This window comes from Penicillium canescens, assembly GCF_028828765.1.
Source record: "Penicillium canescens strain IBT 15451 chromosome Unknown utg000004l_segment0_segment0, whole genome shotgun sequence".
Classification (NCBI taxonomy): Eukaryota; Fungi; Ascomycota; class Eurotiomycetes; order Eurotiales; family Aspergillaceae; genus Penicillium; species Penicillium canescens.
Window position 1 is genome coordinate 495,389 of NW_026703966.1, and position 12,362 is coordinate 507,750.

The 12,362-nt window shown below is 45.2% G+C and overlaps 4 protein-coding genes across 4 annotated transcripts; 3 read left to right on the forward strand and 1 right to left on the reverse strand.

The window, feature by feature from the left end:
• Positions 1-829: 829 nt before the first annotated feature.
• On the reverse strand, positions 830-1,755 carry N7446_005570 (uncharacterized protein; the record flags this gene model as incomplete). Its single annotated transcript, XM_058514318.1, has 2 exons — positions 830-1,117; positions 1,186-1,755. The coding sequence occupies 2 exons, from the start codon at positions 1,753-1,755 to the stop codon at positions 830-832; spliced, it is 858 nt and encodes a 285-aa protein (XP_058371496.1).
• A 2,622-nt stretch (positions 1,756-4,377) lies between these two features.
• On the forward strand, positions 4,378-4,683 carry N7446_005571 (uncharacterized protein; the record flags this gene model as incomplete). Its single annotated transcript, XM_058514319.1, has 2 exons — positions 4,378-4,434; positions 4,495-4,683. The coding sequence occupies 2 exons, from the start codon at positions 4,378-4,380 to the stop codon at positions 4,681-4,683; spliced, it is 246 nt and encodes an 81-aa protein (XP_058371497.1).
• A 1,563-nt stretch (positions 4,684-6,246) lies between these two features.
• Positions 6,247-6,954, forward strand: N7446_005572 (uncharacterized protein; the record flags this gene model as incomplete). The annotated part of the gene is made up of 1 exon (XM_058514320.1): positions 6,247-6,954. One exon carries the CDS (start codon positions 6,247-6,249, stop codon positions 6,952-6,954), a length of 708 nt encoding a protein of 235 aa, XP_058371498.1.
• Positions 6,955-8,740: 1,786 nt separating this feature from the next.
• Positions 8,741-9,519, forward strand: N7446_005573 (uncharacterized protein; the record flags this gene model as incomplete). Its single annotated transcript, XM_058514321.1, has 2 exons — positions 8,741-9,242; positions 9,299-9,519. 2 exons carry the CDS (start codon positions 8,741-8,743, stop codon positions 9,517-9,519), a joined length of 723 nt encoding a protein of 240 aa, XP_058371499.1.
• Positions 9,520-12,362: the final 2,843 nt, after the last annotated feature.

Consider the following 12,362-nt stretch of genomic DNA (forward strand, 5'->3'; position numbering starts at 1 on the left):
TTACGATGAGCATGCAACTCAATAGAGCTAGGTCATATTGGGGATATCAATGGAAACACTACAATTGGTTTGATTGCTGGAACACACAGAACTGGTAGGTGATGTATGGGGCAAACTATGAGTGAGATTTTGAGAACAGGCGCAACGCGTAAAATGGCTACGATTTTTTTGGTCGCATCTCATATGTACCTGCAGCTAGACTAGGTCTTATTGTTTCTTTTCAGGCTAGCCAGTCCACGAGGTATATATACTGCCTATCATTGCCAAACAGATACTCCCCAAACTCTAGCGCGTCTCTAGATACCCTAGCCTACGAATGCGAGCCATCTCTATTACTGCCAGTTGGGCACAAAACGGGCACGTCACAAAGATTCCTCCTCGATATCTGCAAGTCAAATTACGATGGACAGAGCAACTTGATGGACAGAATGAGAATATGACCATTCATGCCCGCATAAACGTTGCTTTGAAGTTGGACAAATCGAAAATTGATGGACACGTGGAACGACCTAAACACCGAGCGAATAATTGTCTTCATGTAGATAGTAAATGATCCGTCGAAATGAAGCGCCAGTCTTGATTTCGGCTTAGTATTAAAATATTTCTTCAAAAGAAGTTCCGAGATCGTTATAACAGGATTATGACTTGAGTAACCTCAGCTTGCCCAACAGGCAGCTATAGAACGCTTAATTAATATCAAATTCGCTACCATCTGGAAAGTATTGACTGGAACAGCGGAGCCGATTTTTGCTCCATATAAGGCTCGTGCAGGTCATAGAATTAGAAGAACATACATCAACGCGGTGCTTTGTTTTAAGAGCAGAGGCTTTCAGTTCTCGGCAGATATACGCGGAAGGGAAGCGTCAAAGTCTTGTGTCCAGCTCATCGTGGAGGAGTGCGTATATGTTTGCTGGAAACGTGCAGCAAGACCACTCAGAATTTCGAACATATCTCCCAGGTTGCATGAGTTCTCTTTGAACAGTTGTTGAATGGGGCCTGCTATGAATGAAAGGCGGGGCGTATCAGACAGGGGCATGTTGTTTTCCACGTCAGGTTGAAAGACCATGAGACATTTGGCAAGGGTTTGATGAGCAAATGGACTTAGTGTCCGAAGATGCTGTTAGACTTAGCCAGCTGGCCCTGAAATATGCGGGTATATTGCCCTGAAGATCTTGGATCACTAACCTTCTCCACCGTTGAATAGAGAGTGATTTCCTTCGGGTATTCCTTCATGTGTTCCAGGAAAAGAACCCCAAGGGCCCTGTGTTGCTGAAGAAACCATTCTACTGATGGTGCTTCATACCCAAGGGCGGCGCGAACAATGTCTTCGAAAGCTATCTGTCTGAATTGGAAGTGACTTTCCGCTTCGATATCCAGGGCGATTGTTTGAACGTCTGATAAGTCTTCTGGTGCAGGGGGAAACCAGCGCCACGGAGTCAACTGAGGAGGTGCAGGTATCGATCGACGTAGGATCTCTCTCACTTTCTCATGATTCGACAGTTCAGAAAGGGAGTGATTCTCAGAGGTCTCTGGTATGGCAGCGAGGAACGAATTGAGTACACTCGGAGGGCGTCTCTCCAGTATGTACTGTACATATTCCATGTCGCGAAAGAAGCCGAAGCGAAGTCCCTGGAAAATGGCTTCGATGTCATAAGCCGACAGCGTGATGGCTGCATATTCTTCCCACCATCGATCCCGCACAAAGAGTTGAGGAGTCTCCAACTTTGACAGGAAGATATCGGGAGATGATTCCATCAAACTAGGAGCATGACTGGGAAGGTTGTGCACCATACTGGATTACCTCGGGAAACAAAACTATCGTTTTATCGAGGACGGGGAATGAATACGAATTCGAAGCCACCTTCAGACATAGTATATATCCGCCTTTATCTTACCGCTAGTATTACCGTGCGTATTGCAAAGAGCGGTCACCCCTGCATGTTCTGGCATTGCGAACTTGGTTGTGGTGGGGCCAGAATGAGGGCTGGATTATGCGGGTGTGATTGGGTCACTGCCTACGCGCCAGACAGCACCGCTACCAGCAGCAAGTGGTGATCCTGACGCGCTTTGACTGCTGCAAATGAGGTACCGTTGGGAGACTTGGAAGACCAATCCATACGCTAAGGCCGTGTGGGTGGCAACTCTTAGCTCACCTTTCTTACATGTACACGGACTAAACAGGAACCTCTATTTATTTTCCAAGTTAGCAACGCCACGTCTCTTCCATCTATGAAGCACAAGCTCCCCTACAATGGCCCAGCCTAGTTCTCGGCTGCTATCCCCAATAGTTTCGCAACGAGTGCGATTATTCTTAAAAACAAAACTGGTAGGCATGAGAGACATGTGAGAGAGTCGTTCTCAGCGAGGCTCACGAGAAGGCTCTTAGGCTAATTGATCAAGGTCGTCATGAAGCACCTGGCGCCAGAGACTCAGCCTGTGAGACAGCAAATACGGTAGTGTGGCAGAGCTGTACTTAAAAGGTCTCGAGTAACATCCCATCGGCTGGGTTACAGCAGCAAGTTGGAGAACTGAGGCAGACAGGCAGTGTGGCATATCTCAACACACTGCGAATGGATTTCTGATTGAGCCTTCGATCAACATTATAATCACAGAGCATCACGCATAGTATTTCCGAGGGGCAGATCCATCCATTGTTGTGTGGGCTTCCACCTTTGCAACACAACGACTGAACGCACCCGCTTTCCTAGCTCCGAAACAGGCATAACGTTCTACCAGAGACCTTTCCGCGGAATGGTAGCCACACGGTCTCTTGGTAGAAACTAGGAAATTTGAAATCCCGCCTTTGGCGCTGGGAGCCCCAGTTTGTATTGTATTTTGGTGTATGCGAAAAGGAGATCCGATGGTCTGGAGGACAATTCTTGGGCGCGTATGCACGGGCATTCTGTCTAGGAGATTCCTGATGGTGCTTGGATTCGACTCGTTGAAGCAAGGAACTGCGAATGACATGGAGCTATTAGCTCTAGAATGAAAGGCTAGATTGAGATTGCTGACGAAAATACCTGTAAAGGAAAGGGGAAGCCCTCAAAACCTTTCTTGAACTCTCATCGGCGGCGACCTTAAGGGAGGGACACTAGAGTGATTTGTTTCCGAATATGACAGGACTGTCCGAAAGTATACTGTGTCCCGACTGACTCTGGAATCAATCAGCTCACTGTTCAATGCATACGAGATTTACTGCGGATCAAAGAAAGCAAGAAGGCTGGATGGAAGGAAAAGGTTGGGAAGGAAAGATGAGACCACGCCCGAGTGACTACGGACATCTTTTACCTAGAGACTCTGCTTTGAGCCATGCTCAGGTCCTGCTCACACGAGTGCCCCTAATGAGGTCTCTCCTGGGTAGGGAAACTCGGAAGAATTCTGGTCGATCAACAGAAGCAGAGTGAATCGAAATTCGGGGCTTTCGTTTCGTTTGCCTATCGACTCCATTGAAGAATGGTCAAATATGAGGCTGGGGTGGGAAAGCCCCTCAAGAAGAATAGTTCACGAGTGGCGTGGACGAAATGAGTTGTGGGAAGCAGGTCTGGGCAAAGGGAGGGAAGTACTGCGGTCTTCCTGCTTTAGGCGAAGAAGATTTCGGTTCATCTACTGCCATTAGTTTCAGGCGCACTCTTCTCCGGATTACCTCGTCCAGCTTTGAAGTCTGTGACTGACACCACAACTGATTTATTTTAATACCTTTGTTCTCTCTTCGTTATTGCACTGGACAGTTTTGTTTCACACCAGAGGAGGGGCGTCAGCGCGTCACTTGAGCCCATCGGGGTACGAGTTGCTCAACCGAGCACTTCAAGTTTTCGGTGTGAGGCTTAAACGCAAACAACAGGTGACTGACATGGCAACTTAAATGTGTTAATTTAGCTAATCTCCATAATGACAGTTTCGACCTACCCATCCAACTTCAGCCATCGATCGGTCGAGACCAGATTACCACCACATTCGATGGAAATGAGCCTACCTCCGCACAATCCCAAATGTTTCTAAGAACAAGTTTGCCCCAAGACATCTCGACTTGGATACGACTGCTATTCGACTAAGGCAACTTGAATGAGCCAGCGACCGTGGTACGAGCCCCCGGGGCTCAAGTAATCGATCGATCGATTATCCCTGTTGCAAATGTTCATGTGCATGCCTCCGAGTGCGACAGCTTCACGAATCCTGATGAGACAGTCACTGAAAGGCACATATTTTATTCAGGCACACTTGTGCCCCGGAGCGAGCTGAGACAGTCCTCGCCATAGTTCGGACGTAAAAAATGATCTACCGTTACGCCGTGTGGGATAGACTGGGCTCGAAATGCTATGCACTTGAACTCTTGCACCTTGAGACGATGGAGTCATAATTTTCTCTTGAACATACAATATGCCCTACAGAGCTCGTACTTACAACCTTCCCTCGGCCGGCACTGGGGATACGTATGTAAGCGCACATGCATTTCCACGCTTGAGCCTCTAAATGCTAACAGAAGTACTCTTCCAGTTCCCAATGACGACTGCACGAAATGCGTATGATAACCACATCATCACAAACGAGCGAACCCTTTTTATCCTGCAAGCCGCCCTCGCAAGGACTGAGTCACCACGCCTATTGCCTATTCTGCCTCGCCGCTCCTTCGTCGCCTCGTGGTATCTGATACAGGACTGGTCTGTTGCACGAGATATGAAATAAGTGCGAGTGAATGGCGTGCCCTCCACGAACTATTGGACTTGTGAGGTGCGTTCTCCTCGTTGATTTCTTAAACCTTCGCGAAAAAAGAGGCACAGTAGCCTTTCAGTGCTTCTGGTGCCCCTGAGTTTTAAGAAAGATATAAAAGTGAATCTGGAACCGCGCCGCTCTGAATAACGATGATGTCATATTCGCTGAGAACTTCCCAAGAGAGGCCAGAACGGTCCAGAAAGAATAGAGAACACGTCTAGGACTCAGATATGGGCCTCAAAGTTAGACATCTAGTGAACATATACTACGAGTAACCGGTGCCCGAGTTGGAGACGAAAGGACGGAAATCTCACTTCCACTACCAATCAATTCACGGTGAAATCTTCGTACGAAAGCTTTCACCAAAGCGTGAACACAGGCGAGGCTGAATGCAGCGGTCGATGTCCTTGCCCCCAGCGTTCCTGTCTCTAGCAAAATTGTAGTCCCCGCACTCAGATGGATTGAAGAGGAGTTCAGCTGTGAGAACCAGTGCGAGTATCTGGCACGAACCGACCGGTTTCTGTTTGGCTACGGCCGAGCTAGCTCATGGTTCTCCTAGCAGATCTTCGGTGTTCAATGCAAGCGCTTCCTCATTCACGCGGCACAACGTTGCATGATATGCAAGCTTGTTTCCTTTACAGACAAACCGCCCCACAGATACGTTGAATTGTTGCTCGCTTCCCGAGGATTCACACCGCTCGATACATAGACCATGTTTGTCTGTTGTGGACTGTGAATCAAATAATATCAGGCTTTAGCATAGGAAATGAATTCTTGCATTGACCTGTGGAGACTCTTTGTCGAGGAGCCGAGTATGAGATCATTTGGCAACCGCTCCTGTTAATTATCAAGGTGACACTCCAGCCGAGGACATGCTACGAGCATTCAAAAAACACTAGAGATAAATTCTAGTCAAGCAAACCTTATCAAAACGTGATGGGCAAGAGGTAGATGCTTCAGTACAGTCCTGTATTGTGCCTTGTTTAGTCACATTCCACCATTTGGGCGTTGTCAAGTAAAATTAACGGTCGCTAAGCTGATCGGGCCTCGATTGTCAGACACCTAGTTTCCCACTCCAGCAGAATTCCGGAAGTGGACAAGGCGTGGGGATGATTGAAGCCTAAAATTCGTTCCTGTTAGATCACGTTACTTCCTGTTCACCTTTGGCGATGTACGGGTGGTGAATAGTGTCAAAAAGTTGATGTCAACGTTCAAATCAACGTTGACTGAACACCGAGAGCATAATATTCGCCCATAGAAAATATCTACTTGAGCTAGGTGCAAATAAGCGCGGGTCGCATGGGCAGGGAGGGCATTAGGCTACCGCAACTTCCAGAGAAATCCGGAGCATAGATTCTGATATTGACCAGCTCTATAACCACAGGTATAGGTGCATTTCGGAGGGCCTGGCAAGAATGCGGGACCCTTGCTTGTTATTTTGTAAGATCAAGTCATTTCAGAAATAGCCCTGCGAAGTATAAATCCTTTCCCTGGTAAGATCTGGACTGACTACAGCACCAGTACCAGTCATTCACAATGAAACTCTTTGAAACTCCAATTGATATTTGGTTAAGTATCAAGGACTTTCTGACACCAGCAGATGTCGAAAACATCATAAATACCACTTCTACCATCTGGAAACAGATCTTCAAAGATACTAGTTGGCTGGAGTTTGCCCTGGCATTTGATGGATGTTCTCCAGTACTCATTGGCCATTTGAGCGCCTATCGCCCTAGGAAATCGTCAAATCGTCTCTATCTTGCTCTTCTCGCAGGTGATTACTCAGGCGATCTCAGATATGAAAGTGAAAGGTTCTTTGCCGCTCTTCAGGATGGCTGGAAATATGACGAAAATAAATACGAGGTTGACTTCCCTTCTGGCATTACCCTGAACATCTACGAGGTCATTAAATCTCTTGATACGGTAGAGCTACCTTTGGAAAAGGTTTTTACGAACACAAAGCAAGGAGTCTACTCGGAATACTGTTACTACAATAATCCGGCGATAAAGGAACTTCGGTCATCCGATATCGTGAAATGGGATCCTGACTACAAACAACCGCGTCCATATGTGTTTGGTGGGTGGAATGGTCCCGCCTGCAAAGGTAGGGACATCAAACACGGTTGCAGGATTACACTTTTGAACCAGCATATGAAGAAAGACTACTGCCTTTTTCCATGTCATAAGAAAAGCAAGCTATGGGCAAAGATGACACGGAGTGTGCGCGATTGCTCAGTGCGTTGATTTTCGATCACAGCTTACAAGGGCTGTTCAACACATGTGATGGTAATACCGAACGGGGAATTAAACTGATATTTCTGTAACATTACTCCACCTCTAGAAATAAATCAACGCACGAGGTTTTGGAGCAATTCATGTTACATCTTAATATAAATCTCTTGTGGCGATAGATAAGGTATGTCCCTAATGAAACCGTAGGGCATAGAGCTTTGGCGAAGAGTAAATCAAGGTTTTCTCAACAAACCTTACTATTTCCAGTCCCGCGAAGTAAGCTTACAGTATCAAATCCACCATACGTCACGCTCGAGCTGCATTCTACGGCACTAGCTATCTAGGCCGTAGTCAGTGATTTGCTCAAGATCATATCGCGAATGGATTCTCGAGTAGAGGAGGGCAGGTTTCGAGCTACTTTGTGTCGTGCATGTTCGTCTCTTGGTGGTGGAGAGGGGGGCCAAGCTGGTAAGTTGCGACAGTCTCGAATGACGTATAATTCAACGCTTCAGTGTATTAGTCTTGTCAGATAAGTTACCTTAGTTACATTTCCATTGTGACGCATAGGAATGATCTGCAGACTAGCCAGATTGAGCCTAGGTAGTTTCACCATCGGCTTGGCGTTAGGTATCGGCTTGGCGTTAGGGTTTGTGAGAGTTTCTCTGTGTAAAATGTGGAAGCCAATTTCGAATTTAGCTGTAGCTCCTGGCCGCACATGTGTCCAAGGGGATGTACCATGAAGGATCAAGACTTTCTGAAGCTCGGAGGCCATTTGAACCTGATAAGCCAGCAAATAAAAATATAGAATTACGGGTAAATAATAGAAACGGCCTAGGGTCTTATAGCCAAAGACGAGGTTCTTTTACATCCGGTACGAATTAGGGCTGTTGTAGAAGCGTTCTCAAATTGCGCCTCTAGATTCTAATTCCCAACGTCAATGTATGAGGTAACTAAATCAAATTGTTGATGTTTCACCTCTTGTACATGTAGTCAGCGGTCGTTCCAAGTAGCTACGCCTAGAATAGCGGGAAAGAAAATCACAACTTGCCTAATGTTTCGGTAAGCTCATATCGCATGCAAATACACTAGTCAGTATTGCGCATTGGAAACCCAGCTATGTGAATATAGGCTGGCGTAAATTTGAATGACACATGAAAAGTGTATCTAGTTAGGGGCCATCGCTCCCGTCGAAACCTCCCATTCAACCAAGTCAAAAGTGGACCACAGCTACGGCTGTTTCGCTGAGCGAAATCATTAGCTAAGGGCAAACTAATTGAGCTCGATCTTGTCGCTGGAACCGTCTAATTAGATTTCTTCAAAAATCAGGACATTTTGCATCGCGGGTTTCCGGTTCCAATTGATCATTCGTATTCATCGTTCCAATAAATCGTAGTAATCAAATGAGCCAAACGAAGGAAGTGGATTGTGTTTGTTTGATTTCATCATCAGTGTTGGCTATGCATTGGAGATAATATTAATTCTCTGTGGAGTGGCTCTGGAGTGTCAAATAACGCGATTTTCTGAGTGCCCTGTAGTAATCCGCAGACTGAGTCAACTCGAGGAAGTCTCCTAGAGCGGTGAACAAATTCTTACCCTATAAGTAACTAAGGGTCCCTCTTCGATAGGAACAGGACCTGAATGCAACCGGTGTTAATGGATAATTCTGCTGTCGACTGTGATACTTCGTAAGTTACCGGTGAGAATGAGTCTTGCCCCAGCTAAAGACTGGAATTTCCTGACGAACCCATACTGGGATGGATCGCAATTTTAAATGACATAGAGCGGTGCTAACCACTGAATGCTCAGTTCGACCTTGCGTCTCAAAGGAGAGCAGTCCAACTCACAACAGATGGACTCTTTGAGACTGACACTCCTCTCAGCGCTCAGTAACTCCAAATCGTATCAAAAGTGCCTGCAAGATGGTCATAGTCTTGCACGATTCATGAATATACCGCTCATGAGCGATATACTTGCGGAGAAGGTTTCCTATTTGTTCAGTGAAATTCGCCCGCACCTTCGAGACAGCGAGGACAAAGACAGCGAAAACTGTATCAGTTGGATTGATGTGGTTCGTGAGGACCCATGTCAGGTTGAGCAGCATAATGAGAAATATCGTTTTCGTCTACCCAATCGACGGGGAGTGTTCGAAATGACTCAGTTTGACTACGACTTGATTCTTTCAGGGCTTCCTCGAAAGCTTATTAATCCACAAATGCATACTGGCGATATCCTTGCGGAAATAAGCGCAGTTGATGTAGTGACATCAGAAATGAGAGCATGGAGAGGTGTGGCGGCAGAAAGTGAGCAGCTGTCTGTTGAAAACGTGTTCTATCATCAGGCTAACTTATGTTGGTAGTCAGTGAGACCATTGACGATACGCTCCATCGACTGAGTGAAAGGCTCATCTATCTTGAAGATTTAGATGTCCCTGAATGCTTGTTTCAGGAGCCTCTAGTAGCTTTGCCTGGTGCCAACGTGGAAAGTGGCACGCCTGTTCACGGGTCCAATAGTGCTCCAATGACTAGGTCCAATGGCACGAAAAGGACATGTGAGCCTCACTTGGAAAACCAATCTTGAAGAAAAATGCATCTAACGGAGACGCGCAGCACTCCCTCGTGGTCGGCGATGGACTGCTAAAGAAAAAGACATTCTGCCATTGTGGTTTGAATCAAAAGCAGCTTTGCCTGTGGAAGAGATTGAAATCCAGTTCGAGCAAGATTTTGGTCATCGTCGAAGCATAGGTGCCATCCAGGCCATGTTAAATAGAAAGAAAAGGAAGTCTTAAGAATTGAGAGATGCAAGCAATCACCCTCTACTGCAAAACGGATTTTGCTACACGATACTTTTAGTGCTCAGTGTCCAACTTTATCTCTTTCAACGCTGGTCTCTCCACGGGGCGAGCAATGAATTCCTGCGATAAGTTTAGTATAATGTAAACGACCGTTTTTCTTTGCCCGGACCCCTCGACAAAGGCATGTACGGCTTACAACAACTATGTAGGTCCATTACTTATATGTTGTATGCCTCGTTTCCTGGAGTATGATTACAGCCTCGGCAGAACCCGCCAAGGTCGAGTCGCCTATCCTATTGTCAGGCTATCCATGTGGTACAGGTCGAGACATTACATGTAAGGTGGATTTTCATAGTCGAGGTTCCTTGACGCTGTTTTCTTCCCTCCTTTGTCTCTCCTACAAAGTTCGGGTGCTCAAGAATCTGTCCACAACGCTTACACATAACCTTCGGCGGTACATTCATTCGAAGCAGGTTTCCTCCGAACGGCGATTCCTTCATTAATCCTTCGTCTTACCCGTGTTGGCCCCGGTCGCATTAAAAACTATCTTCTTTACGACGAAATGCTTCATAACGATTGGGTAAGCTGGTGGCTTGAAACCGGCTTTGGGAAGAAAGATAATATACCCTGGGATGCAAACTATCAATCTATTACTTTAAAAGGTTTCCACCAAGTAGAGATTAGGGGTAAATGGATGAGTACACGAATTGTCTAGATCTCCATCGTAGATAGACGAAGAGAAAGCTGATTGCTGGGTTTGAGATATAATAAGCTTCAAAACGTATATACTGAAGGGAAATAAAGAAAGGGAATGAGAACACTTACAGGAATTGTGCGGATTCTAGCTGGACGCGACCGACAAACAGAATAAGTACGAATTAACTAGTTGATACATGGCGATTAAATAACTGATCTAACTTTAGTTACTAATTGGTTAATAATAAATTATTAAGTGGGTCAAAACCATGAAACCCCACTATAAACCATGAATAAACCACTACAAACCTCTACAAACCACTATAAACCACTATAAACCACTTAAAACCACTTAAAACTGTTGAAACACTCACCAACCATTAATGATTATTATAACAATAGCTTTGAAGCATTATAGAGCCCTAATTAGATCACCCTTCATATTTGAAAGAAAATTCGCTATCAAATGACACTTGTTAGAGTATTATAGCACGTAAGCTTATAAAGTTACATGTACAAAGCTATATATTTAATATTGAGGAGTGTTTAATAATATGTCAAATATATGTATTTGAAGCAAAACATGTAAGAATTTACAAACTCAACATTCACTAGCTACCTTTTGTCAAAATTGATCAAAGAATAAAAAATATAATAAAATTGTAACAGATTTATATATATATAGATAAATCACTCCTACTTTTGTATATCCACTTTTGAAGTGATATTAATGAGAGTGAACAATACAAGGTTAAATAACAGTAATTTATTGTGATGATTAAGTAGATTTATATACGCCAAGACCCCTATTTTATGCAAAAATGGGTTTTCGGTGGTTTTTTGGGGCCCAATTGCAGTTCATGGCGAAGTCTAAAGACGCAGCACCCGTCGAATTTTCCTATGCGCCGCTCCCCAAGGGCGAAATCCCAGGCTACTCCGGCTATCCAAATGGTAAATGGAATACTAAATGCTGAGCTTCCATCAAGCTGCATCAATAATATTTTGACGAACAAAATGAAGCGGTTTTGACTAGCAAATCGGAATAAATTGGAACCTCCGGAGGAGATGTAATCTCTGTAAAAATGACTGGCAATTTGTGTGAACAGGAATATGACCAACCGCAACACAACTTCCAACATAGAAGGCTCGCTTTTTCCACTGTGCACCTTTGTTCCTGACATATGTCAAAATGAAAAGCCATGGTCGACAACAGGGTCACAGCTAAGAGATGGGGCAAAGATTGACACTTCGCACAACGGGGGAAGTGCCAACTTTTCAAGAATAACTTGACTCAAGCCATTTTAGCGGTCCCAAGAAACGTCGCATGTCAAGTCAATCTGCCCAGAAAAGCAGAGAAAAAATCCAGGATATAATTTGTACAAATGAGATGAACGCTCCAGCCAAGGTCACGGTATCCTATGCACTTGATAAGTCTATATGATGGCGTATGCAGCCTTCACCAAGCTTGAAGAGGTGAGCTTACCGTCCATCCCAATTTATAAGTCTCGGTTTTAACTGATTTCATAAAGTTCGGAGCCCGCAAATAGACCGTGGTCGTACAATAATGCTCAGGGTTAGCATTGTTTGATGTATCGCAAATGAGCTCAAGTGATGGAATGGAAGTTATCGCCATGCCGTAAGTGGCGAAAGAGGAGTGGTTTAACAGAACTCGCTCTTTTATATCAAGTTGCACAGAAGTCACACCCATAGCATTGATGTCAACCAGTGTAGTTAGATTGCTCTCGAGTGCTGACCTGAGAGACAGGCTCCGGTCATACACGGCGAGGAAAAGACCTGGACTAGACACTGTTCCGTCTGTGGCCTGGTTTTTAGACATGTTATCTAGCTCAGCATATCTCAGTAAGTATCCGACAAATGGGGCATGGGCAAACCTGGAGGGTATCACCCACATGTAAAGAAAACCTGGAGGAGC